Source organism: Arachis hypogaea, chromosome 13 (genome assembly GCF_003086295.3).
Source record: "Arachis hypogaea cultivar Tifrunner chromosome 13, arahy.Tifrunner.gnm2.J5K5, whole genome shotgun sequence".
In the NCBI taxonomy this organism is placed as follows: domain Eukaryota; kingdom Viridiplantae; phylum Streptophyta; class Magnoliopsida; order Fabales; family Fabaceae; genus Arachis; species Arachis hypogaea.
In genome coordinates this window covers 23,663,160-23,688,248 of record NC_092048.1, presented here as the reverse complement: position 1 = coordinate 23,688,248, position 25,089 = coordinate 23,663,160, and the positions used below count along the sequence as shown (strand labels likewise).

The window sequence follows — 25,089 nt, the reverse complement described above, 5'->3', positions numbered from 1 at the left end:
TAGAGGCGGATGGTAAAATAAATAGCCAATTCTGTAACTTATCAATGCACAGAAGGTTGTGTATACAGTTTTAATTTTTGTTTTTCATAAATTTTCTACTTTATCCATGTTTTTTTCATTATTTTAGACCACTAATATCACAAGTATACGATAAAATCATATCACTTTCAAATTACAATTATACAAAATCAAAATTGAGAAGTGTGTCTAAAAAAAATGATCAATTGAGATTGTCAAATAAAACATCATTCTATCCAAAAAGATATTGATCTTTCATATCAAGTGTTCGATTATATATTTTTGTTTCAAGCTTACATACCAAAATTATATTACAAGTTTGCAACAATCATAATTAAAATCTTAATTATTGTGATAATAATAAAAAAAAAAAAAGAAATCCCACAATTTACATAAAAGTCAAAGGAAAAAAATATTTTTTAAATAATAACAAAAGTGAGATTCACATTATTATAATAATATTATATTATTAATAATTATAATAAAATAAAAATATATGTAAAACTCGCATCAAATGTGTGTGTGTGTGTGAATATTAGAAGGTTTCTCTTACAGAAAAAAATATCTTCACTTTTATTAAACTCTAAATAGTGCTAAAATTATATCGATTAGAATATATGTGATACCTTAAAATGACCGTTTATCTTTAGAATTAATCTATGAGTAAATATTATGTCTGTAATTTTTTTTTTTTTATCATTATTAGTATTTTGCCAAACTATTATTTTTTGTATGTTACTATATTGTATTTTACTATTCATGCATAAATACTGTAATTTACTTTTCATAGATACTGTATTTTACTATTTATAAATACCGTATGTTATTATGTACCTATTCGTACTCGTTTTTATTTATTCATACTATTCACTATTTAAAAATATGTCGCCTTTTACTCTTTTATACGTTTTAAAATACAATACAAATATCATTCGAAGTTAACATTTGTTTATTTGTTATTAGATTTGGTATTTGTAAATATAGAATAATTCCATATGTTTGAAGAATTTTGAGAGATTCTAATTAGAAAACTATAGCTAACGACCATGACGCTAGCCGTAGATGCATCCCATTCAAACCTCAATTAGAAAGGGTGATATTAGTCTAATGTGCAGGTGCATGTTATATCTGTTAATCCGTTTTGACACACTAAAAAAAATGGCTATCTATGAAGGTAGAGACATCCGGTATGTAATATTGAATTCAAAATTATAAATTCTCTTTTTATATGGATATTGAATTCATGATTTATTTTAAAATACTTTGTATTTTTCATATAGTTTACAAATATATTGTTTATTCATTAACTTGTAAAACTTATTTCGTAGCCTTTTTATATTTTTTAAATACAGATATAGATCAAAGTCCTAATCCTTTTATCTCTTAGTAGAGATCGACGTTTTGATAAGTCTTCATCTTCCAAGGACAATGTAATTTGTACTATACTTTTGAATTTCTTAATTAATATTCCATATAATACAGATAGAATATTTCATGTTTAATAGTATTATATGTTTGTATATACTCATATTTGTGCTATATAATAGATGCAACTTTACATTATGTATTTGGAAAAGAATTAATAATTAAAAACTATATAGTAAATAGACTTGTTAGAGAATTTTTGCTTAGCGCGGATCATTACCTAAATCGGGTTGTGACAATTATACAAAAAAAAAAAAAGTAATAGAAAAGGGTTGAAGAAAACTCCCTATAAATTATGGAAAGGAACCCCTCCAAATCTTAAGTATTTTTATGTTTTTAGATGCAAATGCTTTGTACTTAATAATAAAGAAAATCTTGGCAAATTTGATCTAAAATCCTATGAAGGGATGTTTGTTGGATACTCCACCACTAGCAAGGCCTATAGGATTTATCTCAAAGAATATAGGACTATAGAAGAATCCATACATGTTACTTTTTGTGATTCTAATTCAATTTCCAGTACTGTGATAGATAATGATTCAGATTGTGAAAAAGCTGGAACAATTAAAGAAAATTCCAAGTCTACTCAAAATGAAGAATCTGTCAGACCAGTTTTGTCTCGTCAGATTGGAGGAGATATTTCCATCTTGTCTCCTGAGCCAGCAAGAGAAACTGAAACAGTGAGATCCACAGAAGCTCATCAAAGCTCAACACCAATCCGGAAGCCTAGAGAATGGAAGTCCATGAGGGGTTATCCTCATGACTTTATCATTGGTGATCCCTCTCAAGGTGTATCAACAAGATCCTCAACCAAAAGACAATCCGAACCAAGCAATTTTGCCTTCTTGTCACAAATGGAGCCCAATAATGTAAAACAAGCTCTTGAAGATCCTTCATGGGTCAAAGGAATGCTAGAAGAGCTTGCTCAATTCGACAAGAATGAGGTTTTGACACTAGTACCTCATCCGAATGGTAAGAAAGTGACGGGTACTAAGTGGGTCTTTAAAAATAAACTTGGTGAGGATAGACAAGTTGTTCGTAACAAGGCTAGATTAGTGGCCCAAGGTTACGATCAAGAAGAGGGTATAGATTTTGATGAGTCTTTTGCACCGGTAGCTAGAATGGAAGCAATTAGGTTGCTTCTTGCCTATGCTACCCATAAGGGTTTCAAAATATTTCAAATGGATGTTAAATGTGTTTTTCTTAATGGCTTTATTGATAGAGAAGTGTATGTGGCTCAACCCCCCGGTTTTGAACATAAAAATTTTTCAAATCATGTTTTTAAACTCTCAAAGGCCCTTTATGGCCTTAGGCAAGCTCCAAGAGCTTGGTATGAAAGGCTTAGTGCCTTCCTATTAGAAAATCACTTTCAAAGGGGAACCACCGACACAACTTTATTCATTAAAGCATCTAATGATGATATTCTCCTAGTTCAAGTTTATGTGGATGATATTGTATTTGGTTCGGCCAATGAGTCCTTGTGTGAAGAGTTTAGAAAACTCATGACTAGTGAGTTTGAGATGAGTTTAATGGGAGAGCTAACTTTCTTTCTTGGCCTCCAAATTAAACAAACTCCTAGTGGTACCTTTATTCACCAAGGAAAGTATGCAAAAGAACTTATCAAAAAGTTTGGCCTAGAAAGTTCCAAACCAATGGGTACACTAATGCATCCAAACACAAAACTTGAAAAGGATGATTATGGTAAAGATGTGGATGAAACAAGGTATAGAGAAATGATAGGTTCACTCATGTACCTTACCTCTTCTAGACTGGATATTGTTCAAAGTGTGGGTGTATGTTCAAGGTTTCAATCTCACCCAAAAGAATCCCATCTTTCAGCCGTTAAGCGCATCATTAGATACATCAAGGGAACTAGTGATTATGGCTTGTGGTATCCTAAATCTGATGATTTTTGTGCAGTAGGATTTTGTGATGCAGATTATGTGGGAGATAGAGTGGATAGACGGAGTACATCCAGCATGTGTTGCTTCCTTGGAAGCTCACTCAACATGTGGTCAAGCAAAAAGCAAGCCTTAGTGGCTCTATCCACAGCTGAAGCTGAATATATTTCTGCATCTGCATATTGTTCACAATTAATTTGGTTAAAAACGCAGTTGAAAGATTACAAATTAAAGATCAATAGTATACCCTTATTTTGTGATAATATGAGTGCTATTAACATCTCAAAAAATCCTATTTTGCACTCAAGAACCAAGCACATTGAAATTAAATATCATTTCATTAGAGAACATGTACAAAAGGATACTATTGATATTCAATTTGTAAAATCTGAAGACCAACTTGCTGACATTTTTACAAAACCCCTCTGTGAAGACAGATTCTGCACTTTGAGAAAAAGTTTGGGAATGATTGATTTAAGTTCTATTGATAACTTGTGAAATTTTGATTCTGCTCAGTTTTGTCTCGTAGGAAAGGAGGAGATAAAAATCAGAGTGTGTTGGAAGGACTGTGATCAAGGGGGAGACTGCACCGAAATTAATTCTTATGGACCCCACCAAATTTTCTTGACCCCACTCTGACCGTTTTGTTAGTTTCTCTCTATGAAAATCAAAATCTTTTTTTGTTGCCTCATCAAATCTTGTTGGAAGAGGATGTTGTCAAATCAAATCTTTCTCTTTATCTAATCCCTTGATTCTAGGAAACCACTTTTCAGTTTATTTCAAATAAAAGAGAAACTCCTTTGGGTAATAACCGCTCCTTAATGGTCTTAAACTCCCTCCAATTCTCTCTCCACCCCACATTTAATGCGTCCCTAACCTCCCTCCTCCCTCACTCAATTCGGTTTCTATTCAACCCCCCATCTTCCACTTCTCCATTTTCATTACCATGAAAAAGAAAATCGCCCCTAGAAAAAGTGAAAGGATTCTATTCTCTCAAAAACCGTCCACACCACAAACTCACACTCACATCCATATCTATTCTACATCCTCATCTTCTCCTTCACCACCCTCGAAACAAACTGACACCATGAGAAGGAAAATCATAGCCACGAAAACCTTTTTAAGAAAGAAGAAAGAGAAGGTTCCTGTAGAGGAAGAGGAAGAATCACACACCTCACCCATTCCATCACCACCACCATCTCCATCGAAGAAATCCACACCCGAAAGGAGTACCCAGAAAACAAAAGGGTTCGCGCTACACAATACCAAGGAACCAGCCAACCTGGAGTCCTTGGATTTCAAGAACAAATTCAGCAAACCACACTCTCACTATGATCCTGCTAGGTTCAACTCATGTGCTTCATATGGAGAGAAATGGTGCAGAAAAATTAAAATTAACAAAACAGGGATGAAATCCTTTTGAGGATTCATGATTACCCTTGTTTCAATGTCTTGTTGAGATGATACATTTGATGTTGATAATGCATGTTGATAATGCATTTGTTCTATCTTGATTGCTGCTGCTGCCTGATGTTTATCTTGGTAAAATGCTTGTTTGATTGTAATTGTGATGCATTTGTCTTACCTTGATAAAATGATTGTTGTTTTATTTATTTTTGGTAGTTCCTTTAAGTTGTGATATATGAAGTTTGATAGTTGCTATGGTTTGAGATGATCATACTTGATTAGACAAATTTTCCTTGCTATGATTAAGTTGCTCTGATTTATTCTTTGGAAAATACTTTCAAAATAACTTGAAAAGCAACTTCAGGAAACATCAATGTTTGTCTGCATCAATTGTTTTGTAAGTGATTGAGCAGAAAATCAAATTATTGATAACAAATGAGTTTTGATTATCATTCAATTCTACTCATAAATCAAGCCATTCAACATTACATAATGAATATGTTGAATAACATTGTTGCCTTAGGCTTGATCAAAATTGTTACAGGTATAAAGCTTCCCTTGGTAAAATAGCATACATTAAGGGGGAGTCATGTGACAATTAGAAAAGGGGAGAAATTCAAATATTCAAAGGGAGTATTCTATACTTTAATCTTTAATTTCTTTCCATTTCAATTTTAATAATGTTTGTCATCAAGGGGGAGATTGATGAGTTTGGAAAACTCTAAGCTAATATTTGTGATGACTAAACATTATTAATTTAATTAATTATAAAAATATTAATTCATATATGTTGATTAATTAATTTTTGCTATGCAGGTATGTTTGGGCCGAAAATAAAAGAAAAAATGGTGCAAGCCCAATTATATTGAAAACACATTCAGCATTGATACAAAAAATTTAAATTGATTCTATGGCTGAATATTTGTTGTGGTATTTGGGTCAGAATTTGTGATACAGGCCCATTTTAAATACTTGTTACTAGACCATTGAAGTTGGTCCGAAATCAAAAGGAAATTGGGCCAGATTGAATTGTGTTACTACAAGCCCAATTATAATCCTTGCTAAGTGATCCTATGCTTGGACCGAATCTAGTTGAGAAAGAAAGAAAATTATTTTGCTTCCAACGGATCCCACCTTTCACTAAGTAATGGATCTCAAATTCAATTAATTTGAATTTAACTTACATTGGGAACTATGAGAGAGAAAGTGTGATTGACATGATTGATTGCATCAAGCTACACGCTACTCAACAAAGGGAGTGGAAAATTAATTCACTTTTATTCTCTTTCTTTGTTTCATTAATTGTTCATAATTTCTCTTTGCTCTCTCTCATTTCTTTCTTCTCTATTCGGTCATTACACAGCAAACCATAGAAGCTAAAGCTAGCCACCAAAGAGAAGGTGATCCACGCTACAAGACCATCACAATGATGGCAAGAAAAAGCAAACTAAAAGTATGTTGTGGCTAAGATTCTCATTCACTTGTGGTAAGATTTTGTGAAGAGATCTTGACTTCTCCATACCAAAAAATGGTTGAAGAAGATTTCGGTCAGAGAAGAAGATCCTTGGAGGGATGGCTTATCTTTGATTCTGCTCAACCACCACAGGAGGTAGCTACAGTGGCTACGTGATGGAAGAGGCAGAGATTGGAGCAGATGAAGCTATCATCATCATGAAGCATCAAGGGCCAGGAGTTCATCTTGGAAAGCAAGGCAAGGATGAGGGGCTCGGATTAATGAAGATTAGTGACCAAGGAAGGACTAGAGGTAATTGTATGTTGGTTTTTGCATGGGTTATCTCTTCTCTCTCTCTCTGGCCGAACCGGTTCTGACTTGAAGAAGAAGAAGATTGGCTTGGTTTGTTTGGTTTTAACCTTGGAGGCTTCTCCATATAAGTAAGGGTGAACAGTCACGGTTTGATTCAAGGAAAAGAGTGAGCATAGAGTTCCTATAGCTCCCCAAGCTAACAGAAGTTCTTCTCCTTCAATGTTTTCTATTTTGTAATTTTTCTATTTAATTTTGTCTGTTTTTAGTCTCATGGAAAAAGACAAACAGTGAGGTTTGTAAAAAAAAGTCATAGAGCGGAAAAAGGCAGAGAGTGCAAAATTAAAAGAAAAAGCCATAGATGTCCTTAGAGGTCCTTTGTACATCTGTGTTGTGTTTCATGATTTTGTGGGAATTCCCTTTCAAGTTGGGTTAGCACTTAGCAGTTGAAAGTTTGGCTGTGACCAAGTCAAGTTCAGGATTGGGGATTAGATTCTGGACTTGTACCGGATAGGAAGGGTTGTTCCCAGGGAGAATTGGTGTTTGCAATCAAGAATGATTATAGTGAAATTCCATCATTGTTGTGATGGAGACTGGATGTAGGCTGCCTTGCACTTAGCAGCTGAACCAGGATATATCTTGGTGTAATTCTCTCTCTCTTCTACTCCATTTCTGTTTCTGCTGCCCAGGAGAAAAAACTGAAAATATCTCGTGCTGATCGACGAGACAAAAAGAAAAGTCTCGTGGTTGAGTACGAGACAAAAAAAAAATCTTGTGACTAGATACGAGACAAAAAGGCGAAAGGTCTCCAAAAGTTATTTCAAAGACCAGCAAATATTATTGAGTGAAAAAGGGGCTAAGATTCAACCCCTTCTCTTAGCCACTAAAAACATCACCTTGCTTCTTCTTCTACTTATCTTTGGAAATTTTTTTGTTTTTCATCATTCATCTTTTACTACCTCATCTTCATAATATTTTTTTAGTGTTTTTTTCTCATCTTTCGCTTAAAGCAAAATTTCATGATGGGCACCTTAAATTATGTTGTTAAACGCTCTTTTCCAATAAAAAAAAATCATTTTTGTTTAGGTTTATTTTTTTATTTTTTATGGATTCATGATATTAAGTATATATTGTTGTTTATGTAATAATAATTATTATGGTTAGATGTCTATAATTTTTTATTATTATTGTGGTAGTGTGTAGACAAATGAAGTACATTTACTAAAACACAAATTTGCGAGCATATGAGGTTGCTTATAGACATAGTTTATTAATTTAGTATTCTTCCTACTAGCTAATCGGTGTATGGTCAACTAGGTTTAGGTGACGACTTTCCCATATTGTATTATGACCAACGAAGCATTCTTCTCTATAAAAACAGCATCAACCTTCTGATATTGAGGTTAATCCTCCTCCTCCTCTTACATTAAGGTATAAGCATCATCATATATGCATATATCATAAATGTACAAACACTACACAAACAAGGAATTGTTCTCTTTTCTTGTCTCAAGGGATAAAGAGATTAGAAGAGAAGAAGATCTTCTTCGAAGCAATAAGAACTCATCATCAACATGGCGGCGGGGGAACAAGAAGAGCAAAGAAGCCTTGAAGAAACACCAACATGGGCTGTCTCAATCTGCTGTTTCTTCTTTATTTTGTTATCTTTGTCCATTGAAATTGGTTTACACAAATTGAGTGCGGTAATTAATAATAACAATAACACAGCCTAATAATTAATCTAGACTCTTCTTTTTAATTTGGAGGAAATTAATATTATGCTATACATGTCTATCTATCAAGTTATATATGTTAGGTACTATTAACTTATATACCAAAAAATTTATACATATTATACTCTCTCCGTTTTTCTCTTTTGAAAATCAAGTGTTATTTAACTATATCAATAAATAAATAAATAAATTCAGAATCTAATCCTAACCAGATTTTTGTATTCATCGTCAACCATGCTTCAGATTTTGAAGAAAAATAATCGAAGGTCTCTAGGGAAGGCTTTGGCTAAGATAAAAACAGGTTGGTCTATAATAATAATAATATATGTAGTTGCACCTTGCTTTTATTGTTATTTTTTTTTCGAAGATAAAGAATTTCTTAATTACATATTGCGCTGCACATATTATTATTATTATTATTGTTATTATTATTATTATTATTATTATTATTATTATTATTATTAAATTATTAACTCGTAATGATATAGAGATGATAAAATATGGATTCATATCGTTTCTTCTGACAATATCGCAACAAATACCGTTATCCAAAATCTGTGTGAGAGAGGCTGTGGCAAATTCTTTCCTACCATGTAGCGATCCACCATTGATGAGGAGCTTAACAGAAGAGGTAGCTTCTTGGGACTTTGGAGAAGAAAAAGGACGTTCATTAAATGCAACAGCAAACGAGGTCAACTATTGTGAATCAAAGGTGAGAGACTCAGTAAAGGAGTTTAATTACATCCAAATTCAAATATTATATTAATTATATTGCATGAAAATTTTAGTTTAAATGATATTTTAATAACTTTTATGATTTCATCCTCAGTATTTACATAGAAATTACATGACATGAATTTACTACTTTTAATTTTACTCTTATTTAAAATAAGAGTTTAGCGGAAAGCATGTGATAAATTTATTATTAGTAAAAAATTTTAAATATTTTTATTTAACGAAAAAAATAAATATATTAAAAATTTAAATTTTTTATATTTTTAATAATTTTTTTATTTATAAATTTAAGGATACTCTTAAATTAATCTCAATATATATATATATGCACACACCTACACACACAAACTGCATTTACTTTTTACTTTTTCTTGCTTACAACATGCATTGATTACTTCTTTAACTAATTAATCTCCTTTATACTATATATACGTCACATTTTTTAACAACAACAACAACAATAATAATATATAATTTTTTACTATTCGTCAATAATAGTAGAACAGAGTTTATATAGAATAATAGTGGCTTTTCTTTTTATTTTTCTTGTCCACGCATACACTTAAATAGTCTTTCTTCCTTCATTAAATTAAACAACAATGGCATTGACTTAGCTTTCGTTTACAATAAATGGCGTTGACAATTAACATTATTCATTCATATATGAATAATTGAATATGATATATGTATCATTATATATCATCATCATTATTAATTTTTTTTAATTATTATTGTTATTATATGACCCTATGATCGGTTGAGGGTTTCAGGGCATGGTTAGTCTGATCTCGAACGATGGAATCCAACAATTAAATATCTTCATCGTATTTCTGGCGGTTTTTCATATATCGTCCTGCACTCTAACAATGTGCCTTGGAATGGCGAAGGTCCGTATCATTTACCTCAAATAAAATTACATCCAATCTTTTAAAAATTACTAGTAGAATGAACAAATATTCTTGCATAACTAAATTGGAGTAGTAATTAAAGAAAAATAACTTTTTGTTCGGATATTTAACTGAAAGAATTTATAAAATTTAAGGAATTTTAACAAAAAATTCAATTAGTTAATATAAGGAATTTCAAAAATTTCACTATAATGAGAAAACTTTGATTTCTCCTTTTCTCTATCTCATTAAAAATGAATAAAAAGGAAAGTCAACTATATTTAATGAGAGAAAAAACAAACTGATGGAAATAATTTAATTACCTTACCTATGTAAAGAATTTTATAAATATATTTTCTAAGAGTGTATGTTAAGATTATTATTATAGTAAACATGTTTTAATTTTTTTAATAAATACAAAATACATTAGAAACTTAAATTTTGTACATTGAAGCACATGTTGGCTAAACCTTTTTATAAATGCAACTAATATTTTTATTTCAATCAAATGAGTTGATCTAGAAAAAAGATATTTATTTTTAAATTTAATTGATTTTTAAAAAATTAAACTCTTACAATATAATGAAATTATAAATTATTTTTAGTTGTTTAAGTAACTTATAAAATAAAGTATATTTATAATGTTTATCCTTTAATGATATTTTTAAGTCTGATATTTAAAATTCATTTTAAAAGTTGATCAACTACACATATTTTGTCAGGTTAATCGTCAAATTACCTTTAAAAGCTTCAAATTCGTCCTTAAAAATTTTATCAATTACATAAATTCTTTAAAGAATATAAATTAATCGTTTTTGTCCTTTTCGTCACTCAATTAATAATTTCCGTCAATAATTGATGATATAAAACATTAACTAACAACATACATGATATCTAGCATACCCAATTAGGCACAAATATGTTTATAAAAATTTATTAATTTAATTATTTTTTTAATTATATAAACCCTAATCCTAATATAACTTAATGACACTAAATTGATAAATTTTTATAAATATATTTATTCAAAATCTAATTGAATATATTAGGTGTCATGTATGATGTAAGTTAACGTTTTGCATTATCAATCGTTGAAGGACAAAAATAATTAATTTATAATTTTTAAAAGATTAATTTAATTGATAAAAATATTTTAAAGACAAATTTAAAGAACAAATCATCTTTAAAAGACTAATTTAACTATTAACTTATTTTATTAGTTTTGGAAATAAAATTAAATTTAACAACTCAGTCTCATTTTCTAAAATATGATCATTTGAATGAAAAAAGAAATTAAAAATAAAATATTTTCACAAACTAATCTTTTCTAAGTTATTCTCTATATTATTACATGATAGACCTAATTAATTATAGACACATTTAACTTATAAAATTAATTTTTGTTTTTAAAATAATAATAATAATAATAATAATAATAATAATAATAATAATAATAATAATAATACTTTAATTTTAACATTTTGTTTAATTATTTGTAAAAGATGAGAAGATGGAAAAGATGGGAGAATGAGACTCAAACACTTGAATACCAAATAGCTCATGGTAATCTAATTTTATTTATTGCTTTATTATACTTCTTATTCCCCTTCTCTTTTTTCCCTTTTTTTTTGGTTGTGGAAACTAATTTTTTTAAGTTTGCTATATATATAATGTCTGACTACTCTAAATTAAAGTTATATAATTATTTTAAATATATATATATATCATTAATTATTTTTAAATTATAATAATAAAACTCATAAATAATAAATATTACAAATTTTAAGATATATTATTTTATTATTTTATTAATATTGTCACTTTAAAAGATTTTTTGTTTCATCAGTATATATATTATAATGTTCCTTAGGTTTTTTAGCTAGTCAATAAATAAATTAAAATTCGTGTGTGCAGATTCCAGTAGGTTCCAATATACACGTCAAACATCGGTTGGCAAGCGTCATTTGAACTTTTGGAGTAATTATTCTCCCTTACTTTGGATGGTATGTAAATTTGAAAGGCGGCTTGTTAATTTATCAATAAAAATATAAAATTTAAAAACCGTAGTCTTTATATTTCATAAATTAAATTAAAAATATTTTTTAATAAATATAACTAATAATTATATTAATAAAATAAATTTTAAAATTTAAAGTAACTGTAATAGATGTAAATTGATGAAAAATTTAGTTATAAATAAAATTTGATATCAATAATTTAATTAAGAATAAATCTAAATAGTATGAGTACATAGGACTCCTTTAGATTTTTTTAATTTTAATAAACACAAATTAATTTTAAAATATATATTTTTAAATATTTTAAAAAAACGTCCTTAACTTTTCATTAAAGCTACCGTATAAGGATACAATTTTTATTATTTACTAAACACAATCCAAAAGACTAGCGATATTTTGGTTAAAATTTAAATTAACTATACTAAGAACAGAGAAGAGAAAGTGATTGATTACATAAAACTTGAAAACTGCAGAATTGTGAATTTTGTGAATTGAATTACATTACTCAATGTGATACACCTAGCTTAAGCTTATATACAAGGAGTTAGTTATAACTGGCAATAACTGATTCTGTTAATTCAGTTTACATGGCAAAACAGAATTGGTTGCTTGTGTGCTAAGTAACAGCTTCACTAGTTGATCTAAATCTGTGATTAACTTCATTACATTTAAATAATCTATTTTGATTGATTCATATTACTCCTGTGACTTACTTATTTTATATTAATTTATGGTGATGCTTTATCATGAATCATAAAAATACTACTTCATGATATCAACTTTCAAGCATCTACTATTTCTATTGAATAGTGATTATTGGGAAAGTCACTTTTAGGTCCAATTATTATTCACTATACTAATTAAAACCAAACCGTGCTTAATAGGTTTGTTTTTTGAGGCAATTTTATGGGTCAGTCTCAAAAGATGATTACTTCACTCTCCGAAATGGATTTATTACAGTAAGTGAATCATCTAAACCAACTTCTAATTTACTATGAATGCATGTCGTGACTCTTCAAAATTTATACCAATTTTAATGTAAATTTTATTATGAATTTGCAGGCTAATATTTCTGTAGGGGGTAATTTCAACTTCATGAAGTTTCTTTCCCGTACTTATGATCAGGATTTTGAGAAGATTGTTCGAATCAGGTAACAAACTAAGATCACACGCTATAAAAGCAGCACTGTCATTCATCTATATATTGTTACTCAGCAATATACATTTTAATTTCAGCTAGATCAGTTTTTATAATTAAGTATATTATTATTGTTAGTAGTGTATGTCAATTAATCAACTCATCATCAAGCTTTTATTTTGATGCTCTTTCAGGTCTTGGATATGGATTTTCTCCATACTTTTCATATTCTTCTCTGCTCATGGTACGATAACACAGTAATTATGTCTCCATAGTTACTTAGAAATGTGACAGACACAAAATTAGAAAATATATTCATCTTTTATTTTTTTAATCTTTTCTTTATTTCTAATATCTATGTATTTTTTTTAAAAGAAAAAACTTAATGAAACGTATTATTGTAACTAAGATAAAATACAAATACATGAATAGATGAACAGGAAATTTGTGTCTCCCATGTTCTAGATTTATAGAAGAGAAAAAAAGAATTAAATTTATATCTTGTGATAAACTATCATTGCCTCAAAGTTCAAATATATTTATGTATCTCTCTATTTTTATTAAATGTGCAGAGTTCTATAATCATTACTGGCTTCCATTTATTCCCCTTGTGGTATGGTTCGTTGTATTGAGTTACATTTTTTCCTTTTATTTCTTGTGTCATGTTTGGTTTGGTTACAGTGCGAGTTGATTATTATTTATGAAGGTTGCTATAATTGGCGGGACAAAACTGCAAGTAGTTATAACGAACATGTGCGTGGATAGTGTGAAGGAAAAGGCAGTTATCAAAGGAACTATTCTTGTGAAACCCAACGATGACTATTTCTGGTTTGGTAGACCTGAATGGCTTCTCTATTTAATTCAGTTTATCCTTCTTCAGGTACTCACAACTCTCAAACATATAAATATTCACACACATTCCTATAGTCCATGATTGCTCAGTGGACACAAGTTAAATGTATAATAGATATTTCTCTAATATTTAAACGAAGAATTAGCTAATATTGATTCAAATATAAAGCAAATATAAAAAAATATTAATCACTTAATATTTTCATAATCCTTAAATGAAACCGAAATAAAACACGTGGTGAACATGACATTTAACTACATTCATTGCAAAACAAAACTGAGAGGATCCAATCCATTTTTGTAGGCTAAGAATAGAAAACAAAAAGATTTTGGAGTTAAATAAATAAATATGCTGATGCTTATATATGAATGTGATTGATGGCAGACCTCCTTTCAACTAGCATTCTTTGCCTGGACTTGGGTAAGTATTTAATTAACTAAGATTATTGATTTACTCATCATGAAAGAGATGTTGAAATTTCTAAATGCTGATGATTTTGTTAACAAATAACAGTATGAATTCGGTCCAAGATCATGCTTTAATCGAGAAGTAGAAAGCATTGCCATACATGTTATCATGGGCGTAACTGTGCAGATCCTCTGTGGTTATGTCACTCTACCCCTTTATGCTCTTGTTACTCAGGTAACTAGACACATACAATTTCCTTAATTGCTCCAAAAATTAATCTAATTAATTGCACCAAGATTAACTCTCATAACTATATACAAATTAAATTCATATAATAAATTATGAATTCTTTTTTAAACGATAGATGGGTTCTGGCATGAGGAGTGCTGTATTCACAGAGCGCGTAACTGAAGGCCTTAAAAGTTGGCACAAAAGGGCCAAACAATCAGTTTCCAACAACAATTCAACTTCAAGCAAATACGTAGCTTCTTTACATACCAGAAAAAGTGAATCTTCAATAAAAGAGAATCTAAGCAACCGAGGTGACTCAAGAGAATCTAATGAAATCACAATGCACCCTCTTCCACTACCTTTGGCGAGTGGAAGCGGTGAAGAAGAGGAAGAGAGTACTACAGGTGAAACACAAGAGGAAGAAATATCAACTCATTCCATTTCAGAAATCAAAACTGTTGAGGAAGAAGAGAATGAGAATAATAACAACAACAACAATCAGATTATTGTAAGAGGAGGAACATTTATTGGAGAAGCCTCTTTTGGAAGTAGCTGGAAAAATATGGACAGTCCAAGAACCATTATTTCAAAAATTGGTTCCGTAACCGAAGAAGATGACAACATTAGTGACATATACCTCACTTGATTTTCTAATTAGTATTATTTATCTGGCGGAAATATTTCTGTGTAAGATAAGTTATATAGAATTATTTGATTAATGTTGTAGCTACATCACGACACAAGATTTATTTGAGTTGAGAACTTGAGGAGAAACTTGTAGAGCAAAGATAAAGATGTAAAATCTTGAACTTTGGCAGTGCTAGGAATTAGTTAAGCTAGAGTTGTTGTGGTTGGTTAGAAGAGGTCTTTACTTGTTAACACTGACTATAAATACTATCTTGTACATTCAACTGAGATCAGATTAGTTCAATTCAGATCATTTTCAATTCGTTATTCTTCTTTTTTATTGTGTTATTCTTTTTGCTCTACAAGTCAATGAGCAAGAATTCTTTTATGGCATCTAGAGTTAAGTTCCTCAAAGTTCCATGGCTTCACCAACTGATAATTCTGCTAGTTCAACAAACATGGTTGTAAACAATGTCAATTCAACCCTCAATTAGGGGAAAACAATCATAAAACATGGGAGCAACAAGCTCTTGCTGCAGTTCAAGAACAAGCATTAGAGGATCATTTGCCGAAAGATAACATTCCTACACATTTTGAAAGCTCAGAAAATCAACTTGCTGGTATTGAATCTTCTCAATACAAACAGTGGATCCAAGATGATCAAATATGATCTCGTGGCTCTTGGACTCTATGGATTTAGTCTTTAAGCCAAAAACGGTAGGCTATGCTTATAACTATCAGATATGGGACGGAGTCATATTTTGTTGAATCTACCAAATTCAAAATCAAGCAATTGAAGACCCAAATTAAACTCATCAAGAAATAAGGTCTTGTTGCATCTAAGTATATTTCAAAGATTAAAGGCATTGCAGACTCTCTAGCAGCCTTAGGAAAGCTTCTGAAGCCAGAAAAACAAGTTCATGCTATTCTTGAAGGTCTTAATCGAAGATTATCAAATGCTCATCATCACCATTAACTCAAAGCCAGAGATGTTCTCCTCTCTGTGAAGTTGAAACTATGTTGTCGACTCATGATGAAATGTTAGGAAAGTATCGAAAATCAAAGAACATGATCATGCAAGCAAACTTGAATCAAGGTTTTTTCCTTCAATCTCAAATATGCATATGGTTATTTTCATTGTTGAGTGGATGTTTGGTTGTTATGTTGGATGTCCTTTTATTCATATAATTGATTAATACAATAAGAACTCTGTTGGTTAAAATATTGCATATAATGCTCTATTTACCATTCCAAGAGTTTTGTTGGAGTCCTATGGGCACCATAAGTTTCATGAACAAATAATCCATTACCATATAAATTATTGATTTTTCTTTTTCGCATCAATGATTGAGATGCATAATGTACTATATTTTAAGCCATTTAAACTAAAGCAGATTTTCATTTTATTATGATTTCGGATGGTTCTTTCCATTTTAAAATAGATGGTTATTTTGGGTATACCATTTGTCTTTTACGTGATTTTCTGGATTCTGCTTGCACAACCTTCTCAACTTTTACGACGTGAAGGGGTGAGCAATTTAACAAAGTAAGCAATGAAGGTTCATGCATTGATCACGGATGTTTATTTTCGTACAAATGAGATGGTTATTCTTGGTGCAAGCAGAGTATCTTTTTTATTTCAACCATTTAATTAGGAGGAAGATAATAATTCTCAATTCATCCAAATTTATTATGGTAGTAAATTGATTCTATATATACATGTATAAAGATTTTAGATGTGTTTGTTAAAACCAATTGTCTCATATATATTTTACTTCGATTAAAATTAATTATATTTTTTATTTATAATGGTGAATTTTTTTTTCATAATTATACTTATTTATCTCATTCACGTTTAATGAAAAATTCAATTGTTTAGTCCTATTACTTGTCTGTAATTAAATGTGTTGGCTTTTGCAAATTGATAATCATAATAATTACTATAAAAGGATAAAAAAGATAATTATTTTTTTTTTAACTAAGACCCGGTATTCTTTTTTTAATTAGAAAAAAATATCTTGATTTTATTGAAACGTGTAGTAGTTTTATTAGGCAAACAAAAAATTAAGAGAAACTAAAATAGGTCGAATGTTCATTTTACCATGTAGGCTGATAGTTATTTCCATTCTAATTTAGATGTTTATTTGATTTGAATTGAATTTAACATAACTTTACCTGATTAGAAGACTTTGTTAAAAAATATTGTGAACATAGCGCCTATTATAAATTGAAATTTAACTAACACGCTTGATCTTATTTAAATTAGTCATTTTCGTAAAATATAAATTAATAACTTATAAAATACATATCACTAGAAATATGATTATTACACAATTTATCACTAACAGCAGGACCAAACATTTAGTAACTTTTTAGATCAACAATTATTCTTATTGTGTACAACCATGTCATTTGCTTATTTGGCATGTTCCATCATTGTTTGATATTCTTTCATCCTAGTAAGAATATCGCAGCCTCCTTTAGCAGATTTCATATTGGCCTCCTTTCCAGATTTCTCCTGAAGCTCCACTTCTCTCATTAATTTCATAAGAGATTTCATTGACGAAAACAAAGTTCTTTGTATCATTATCAATATCAAATAAAATATTAACATAAAGTAAGAAGTTTTTAATAGATTTCATCTAGCAAATTGTTATTACATTATTCTAAAGTCTTAATATTCATACATTACCATGTAATTAAACCTTTCATTTAACAATTGTAATTGCTAGCACAACTGAAATAAGTCTCAACCTATAATTCAATTAACTCACATCCTACATAATAAATCAAGCAAAAAACCTAGTACATAATAAAATCAAACATCCATTTATTAAAAGAATCCAATCATCCAGATACTTAGTAAACTAAACATCTGTATATTTCTAGCAAGTAAAGTAATATAGCATCTGTTATATCAAATGGTTTAAAAGGTGAATGGGCAAAAGTGGTTTAATAACATCTCAATCGAACATCCTTGCACACTATTTGAATTATCAATTTAACAAATGACAAGCTGAGTTGTTTCTTTTCCTTTTTTTTTTAATAAAAAAAACCCAAGTCAAATTGCGAAAGATATAGAATTAGGTTGATTTTTACGCAACTACAATAAGTTTCAATCAATCATTTAAGCAAAAAAAAACATAAAGAGAAAATCTACTCACGCAGTAGGTCCCCTGAATTCTAATGCAAGACTGTATTCAGTTTATTATTTATAATAACATGAGCAAAAAACCTTGTAATCATTCCAGCTGATAAAACTCAAAAAATTATAAGACCGAAGATGAGAAAGGATGTACACAGCAATAATTTAGCTGGTTTGAGAGTCCGACTCGGCCAACTATAAACATAACAATCCAGCAGATAAATCAGATTCACACAAAGCCAAAATATAGTACATCTAAACAGCAAAGTAATAAGTGCAATTTAACCATCCAGGTATTTATTGAATTAACCATATGTTCCATCAAACATCAACCGATTCAAAGAAGCTTTCAACATGATAACATCAAACTAGCATTCAGGATCATGAAAGTCAACCCTCCAAATGTCCCTATAGTATCTATCTTTACTTGATATAAAAACCTTATTCAAGCAAGTATAAAATCAACGATGAAAACGAACCATTCGATTACATACAGAAGTAACCAACGAATTAAATAAGTAAAGGATCTATCAAACAGACCAACCATCCACCTATTAAAGTAACCATCCAATAAGGTTAAACAAAAAATTAATATACTAAGAAGACGAGCACAGCCATTAACATTCTTGTTTGCACTGAAAAAGAAAGGGTTTTGCATCCTACGATAATACCCAAAATGCAAAAGGATTCCCTCTGCAGCCAATTAACATCATTAATAGCATAATCTTACATTTCAATTGATGTAACTTGACTTATTAGAGTTAGATGGCCTCAGAAGATAATCCTGATGTAGATAAGCTAAAAAGAAATTATTGGCATTAAAGATTTTAGTTAAATTCTACTTTCTGATATGCTTCAAAAGATTTATCACAGCTAAGACCACTTTTAAAGTGATTCTTCACTAAGCTATTGATTTAGAAGACAAAACAAGTAAAGTAATGGATTGTGACTCGAGAGAAAATAAAATTTTGATTTATCCAATATTTCCTCTAAAAGTAGTAGTTAACTTCAGGAAACTAGAATATAGAGGAATAGGAGGATGCTTTTACCTACTAAATTTCATACATCCACTTTCAAACTGTGGATGATAAGTTCACTGGAAGCTCTATAACTAATGCCTCCAAGTGACACCCAAAGCACTTCAAGAATTCACTGGATACGAAAAAAAATAAAGCATAAGGATGTAATCACCAACCGTACATGTAAATCCATCTTCTGTTTGCCATGCAAGTGATAATTTTTAGCAGGAATTTAATTGGTCGCGCAGACCTGGTCAATTAATTACAACCACAACAACCATCAAGGTAAATTATTTTCATACAATGCAACAACATGGCAGTCCCATAACGTAGTTTTTATCGCCAGAAACAGCCATCCGAATAGATAATAAATTAGTCATCCATTTCAGTAAAAATCGGTACTTACTATCTCAGATCATAACCCAGTTTGAGCATCATACATGCATTTGTTTACCTAACATAAGCAAACCAAGAAAAAGAAAAAAAAAACCATGCAACCATCAACCGATTCAAAGAAGCCTTCAACATAGTAACATCAAACTAGCATTCACGATTATCAAAATCAATCATCAAAATGTCCCTATAGTAACCATATTTACTTAAGAGGAAAACCTTGTTCAAGCAAGCATAAAATCGACTGTGAAAACCAACCATCCGATTACATACTGAAGTAACCATCCAATTAAATAAGCAAATGATCTATCATACAGACCAACCATCCAATACCCTACTAAAGTAACCATCCAATAAGGGTCAACCAAACATCGACAATGGTCAACTAGTTTACGTCACATTGTAAAGGTCCACACGGGCAGGAAAAAAATTTTCTGCTATCTAAAATAGATTACCAAACTTTTTTTACCATTCCCGCGCTAAAGTTAAATCAATTGCAACAATCTCAACCAATTTCTCATCCCACATGCTCCAAGATACTAAAACTGCACCTATTGCATTTTCACCATGTAGAATCAACCATCCCAGCAACATAATCTGTCTCTAGAACAAGATGCAACGGCAATGATGAATCATGAAACGAAGAAACTAACCCACTTGCCGTGGATGGTCGGCGACGGTCTAGTTATGTTGTTCGTGCTGGTCCCGGTGAATGGTCCACGTCAGGCGGCGACACAAGGTGCGGATCCTCAGCTGCGAACAGTGCCACAGGGATGCTTCCAATGATGGCGTTCAAGCGCGGAGTCTGGGCGATTCTGGGCGGGTCGGCGGTGACGAATGTGCAAGGTCGGGCAACAAGGCATCGGTCTGGTGGTTCAGCACCAACATTGCGATGCGGATGCTGCCAGCGATGGTGTATGGTCGTGAACAAGGGTCGCCGACGCAGTTCTATCGGAGCTGATGCGGGTCGCGAGAAAGGCGGGTGCGCGGCGGAGGGGGTGGTGACCAGCGACAGTGACGCGGCGAGGGGTTGGTAAGCAGCGACAGTGACGTTTTTTAGGGTTAGGGTAAAGGACGATCAACAATGGTAAATTGGGGGTAATTTGTTTTAGGGGTAGGAATTAGGGTAAATGGGATTCATTGTCATTTTCAATTTAATTTGGGCCATATAAACAGTCCATTGTACATATTGTATGAAAACCTCATTGTCGCTCTAGCGGGACTCAAACTACATAGATGTCAACGGAAAGGATGCCGTGTTTCTTGACGAAAACTATATGACTATATGTAGATAAGATTTTATCGTATTAGTTTTATATTTATTCTTTTGAATTTTGAATAAGGTTGTACTTTTAGTAATTATTTAGTTTTCAATAAATTTAATACAATTTTATTATGCGTACGTCTTTATGTAGCGTTTGTTTTCAAAGACTAGACTGAGATTGAAGAATTAGGACTTAGTATTGTATTTGATAGTAAAAAATTGAAATTAAAATTTTAGTCTTAGAATTTAAAATTTTAATCCCTTCAATATCTTCAGATAGTGAAAACACAAGAGACTGAAACTTTTAAGAACGAACAACTAAAATTTTAATAATATTTTTTTAAATATATTCTCATTTAATTTTTTAAATCTTAAATTTACTTTTCAATTTTTATATTTATCTTAAATTAAACATAATATTAAAACACAGCTAAAAATGCAACAAACTAAAAATCAATCCTATTTTCTTGCTCGTAGTTTGCAATTTCCCTCCCGCACTCCGATCCCTTATTTTTGTTATTTTTTATATAATAAAATAATTAATTAATAATATCTATATTTTTACACATATACTAATGATTTTTTGTATATAAATAATATTTTTTAATTTAATATTATTTTGTTGAATAATTTATTTAAATATTTTATTTTATAATTGGACAATTTATTTTATAATTAATAAATACAATAGATACTAAAAATATTTATCTATATATAATATTAACCAATATAATATAATCAATAACAAACGAATTATAACTCAAATGACATAATCTTCTTATTTTTATTTAAAAGTTTCGAATTCAAGTCTCACTCTTAATTTTACAATATATATATATATGTGTGTGTGTGTGTGTGTGTTCGGTAGGTCGGGTACCGGACAGTTCGTGGAGGTCTTGTGTGTGTGTGTGTGTACCGGACAGTTCGTGGAGGTCTTGAGTTTGAGTGCGGGATCCCGCTTGGTAGTGAGGTGTAGGAGCGAGGGTAGGAGCTGCCGACTTCCCGAGGACTTCAAGCGGAGTGGGGGGTCACCTGCAAAGACACTCTGACGCCCAAGTTAGGGGAGTGTATAGGTGATGTGTAAGCAGAGTAATGGTGACGTACCTTGGGGGAGGGGTAAGACCCTCCCCATATATACTCTGTCAGGAGTGGGCCCCGCGAGGACAGACCCACCTTTCTCGAAGCTTCCCAATACAGTTGTAGCAGTGAGCTGTAAAGGACGCGTGTCCGGGTCGGTTGTTGAGCGTCTCGTGTCCGTCCATTCGGGTCGGGTGGCCTATGGGCCGGGTTAGCCAGCATGACGTTTGGGCTGGGCCGTAACAGTGCCCCCAACGCGCCAGCAATGGCCGTGAGTGCCGTTGGTGACGCGTTATGTTCTCTCTTGTGCGTTGTCGTTTGGTCGGCCGCTCGTGAAGAGGACGTGCCTCTCGCGCGCGTGTCTGTTCATTGCTGGGAATAATCTTTCGTCGCCTCGTTCTTCGCGTCTGGCATTTAATGCTCATAATGAGCTATTTCAAAACCCTGCGTGCAAAGACTGTTTTACCCTTGCCTTTCGCGCTTCTTGAATCAGTTTCCTAATCCTTTAGTCAGTTTTATTTTTTGCATTTCGTTCCCATTTCATTTCCTTGTTCATTCCGCTTTCACCTTCTTCCTCTTCGAATTCCCTACTGTAATCCTTGCATTCCTGCGCATTCGTTCCCTCTTGCTTCCTTTCCAACCATCACCATTAACTTGGTAAGTTTTCATCCTTCACTTTTTACTTCATGCGGTTTAACTTTATGGTTTATGCCTTGGTGTGTATGTCGTTCCCCTTATTGTCTTGCATGAATGACACTAGTGTTAGGTAGACGTTATAGGGGATTACCATTTCAATACACTATTTTTTAGCCTTGTTTTAAGATTTTCTAGGATTTGCATTGGTCATGTTTGGTTGTAGTTATTGGATGAGCGAACTGTAGTCTCTGGGTTAGTTCCGACCTCCCGGTCTCTTAGACTAACTGAGTGGTGCCCCCACTGTAGGTATGGCCCCTTGTCACGTTGCACGGGCTTCCGCCTCAAACGCGGCTTACGATCGGTATGCCTGGGTGACTTCCAACGTAAAGGATTCCCCTAACCAAATGGGCGTGGAGGAGCTAACCGAGTTCCGTCAAGCCGAGTACTTGTGCGGCGGGATTGACGAGGAATCTAACTATGACATATTCGTCCCCGCCCCTCATGAACGGATATACGAACTCAACCCGGACTCCCCCCGAATTGCCGACTGGATCTGGTTCTATAAGGCAATGTTTACTCAATTGGGGGTTCGCCTTCCTTTCTCTTCTTTCCAAATGGCGCTACTTAACCGGTGTTCCGTGGCGCCGTCGCAGTTGCATCCGAACAGCTGGGCTTCCATCCACTGCTTCGAGATGGTGTGTGAATACCTAGAGCTGCCGGTGTCCGTTGATGTGTTTCTTTATCTTTTTACCCTTACGAATCCTTCCAAAGAGGGGAAGGCGAGGAAAGGGTTTATGTCCTTCCGGTCTGCCCAGGGTCAGAGGATTTTTGGCTTGTTCGAGGACTCTTACCATGGGTTCAAGGACAAGTACTTCAAGGTACGCCCAGCCAGAGGTCGCCATCCCTTCTGGTTGTCGCTAGAAGGGCAGTGCCTCATCCCGACATATTGGATTTTCGGGGCAGGGTCGAATGCCTTTATTAAGGTGACATACAAAGGGATGTCCTCCGTGGATAAAAGAATTGCCGACATGTTGTTGGCTATTTTTGGAAAAAACCACGTGAACCCTCATCTACTCATCGGTGACTGGGAAGTTACTAGAAATTATATTCGTGAGTAGCTTTAACTTGCGTTTGTTGCGTTACTATTGCTTTGATTTGTTATGCCGATTTCACGACTAACCGGTTTCACTATTTTGCTGCAGTGGGAATGTCTGCCAAAGTGACCGGTCTTGAAAATTTATTCAATACCTTTCTGGCTAGCGATAGCGACGAGGGACCGGCCAACGAGAACCAGGAGGCTTCACCCGAAAATAACGAGAGCCAGGCAGTGCCACCTCCCAATGCTGCCGAGGTGTCGGCCCAAAATGCTGATGGAGCGCGTGTTTCTCCCATCCATGACGAGGCCGTCGGTACTGGCGATGACTCGACCTCCAATCCACAATTCGAGGAGGATGATGTGAAGGTTATCAGCAACCCAAAGAGGAAGAGGTCGTCCTCCAGTCCTGAAAGAGCCCTCATTGTGATGGAGATGAACTTCGATGCCGGGAACTTTATAGACTCCCAGTTGCTTCCCGGCACGGAGGAATATTTCCACGGCTCTGACCTCCCTGGGCAGGCGAGGTGGATGTACCGTTCTCTCCTTCGCGGCGCCGCCATAGCAAGGAAGGCCAAGTTTGAGCTGTCGGGAATGCAGTCAGTGCAGAGGAAGCTCGAATCCTCTGTTAAGGCCAACAACCAATTTAAGGTGGAAGTTGAAACACTTCGGGAGTAGCTGTCCAAAGCAAATGAGAAGCTCAAAGCTGCCGAGGAGAAGGCCACGGTGGCTGAGAAAAAATTGAAGACTTCTGATGCAGCCGTTTCCCGGTTAACCGAGCGAGAGCTTACTTTGGAGGGTCAGCTCAACACCGCGCAAGATCGGGTGGCTACGCTGGAGAAGGAGCGCGACGAGGCTCTCTCTTCGGCTAAGGCTGCTCAGACTGAGGCTAATGAATTTCAAAGGAAGTACAAAGAGGTCGTGAAGCAGGGGAAAAGCGCCACACTGATGACCGAAGAGGCTCTTAAGGCCCAAGTGAAGATCGTGGCTCCTGACTTCGACACATCGGCAATTGGGGTCTTCAAGACCATTCGGGACGGCAAAATTGTCGATATGCCGAAGAAGTGATTTCTGTAATCTTATGAATTTTGTAATTTTCGTAGACCTTGTCGCATAGTTCGGTGAACTTTGTTGTTGTGCATGTTGGATATAACTTTAAACTACTTTAGTAGTCGCCTGGTCAGCTTATGATTAGTGTTCTTCCCCTCTTACTCGGTAATGCTTTTTGTTCTATCTTGTTGCCGTTTTGTTGGTATTGGCTTGTCACTTGTGTTTGTTTACCATTGCATTGGTAATTTGACGGAGCCGAGTCATGGCTT

The 25,089-nt window shown here is 32.9% G+C and overlaps 1 protein-coding gene across 1 annotated transcript; it reads left to right on the top strand.

Annotated features, from left to right (window-relative positions):
* Positions 1-7,912: 7,912 nt before the first annotated feature.
* On the top strand, positions 7,913-15,476 carry LOC112737725 (MLO-like protein 9). The gene is made up of 14 exons (XM_025787784.2): positions 7,913-8,216; positions 8,490-8,547; positions 8,735-8,958; positions 9,752-9,868; positions 11,371-11,431; positions 11,783-11,871; positions 12,771-12,845; positions 12,949-13,037; positions 13,219-13,268; positions 13,597-13,637; positions 13,731-13,904; positions 14,262-14,297; positions 14,391-14,519; positions 14,650-15,476. The coding sequence occupies exons 1-14, from the start codon at positions 8,088-8,090 to the stop codon at positions 15,160-15,162; spliced, it is 1,785 nt and encodes a 594-aa protein (XP_025643569.1). The 5' UTR covers positions 7,913-8,087; the 3' UTR covers positions 15,163-15,476.
* Positions 15,477-25,089: the final 9,613 nt, after the last annotated feature.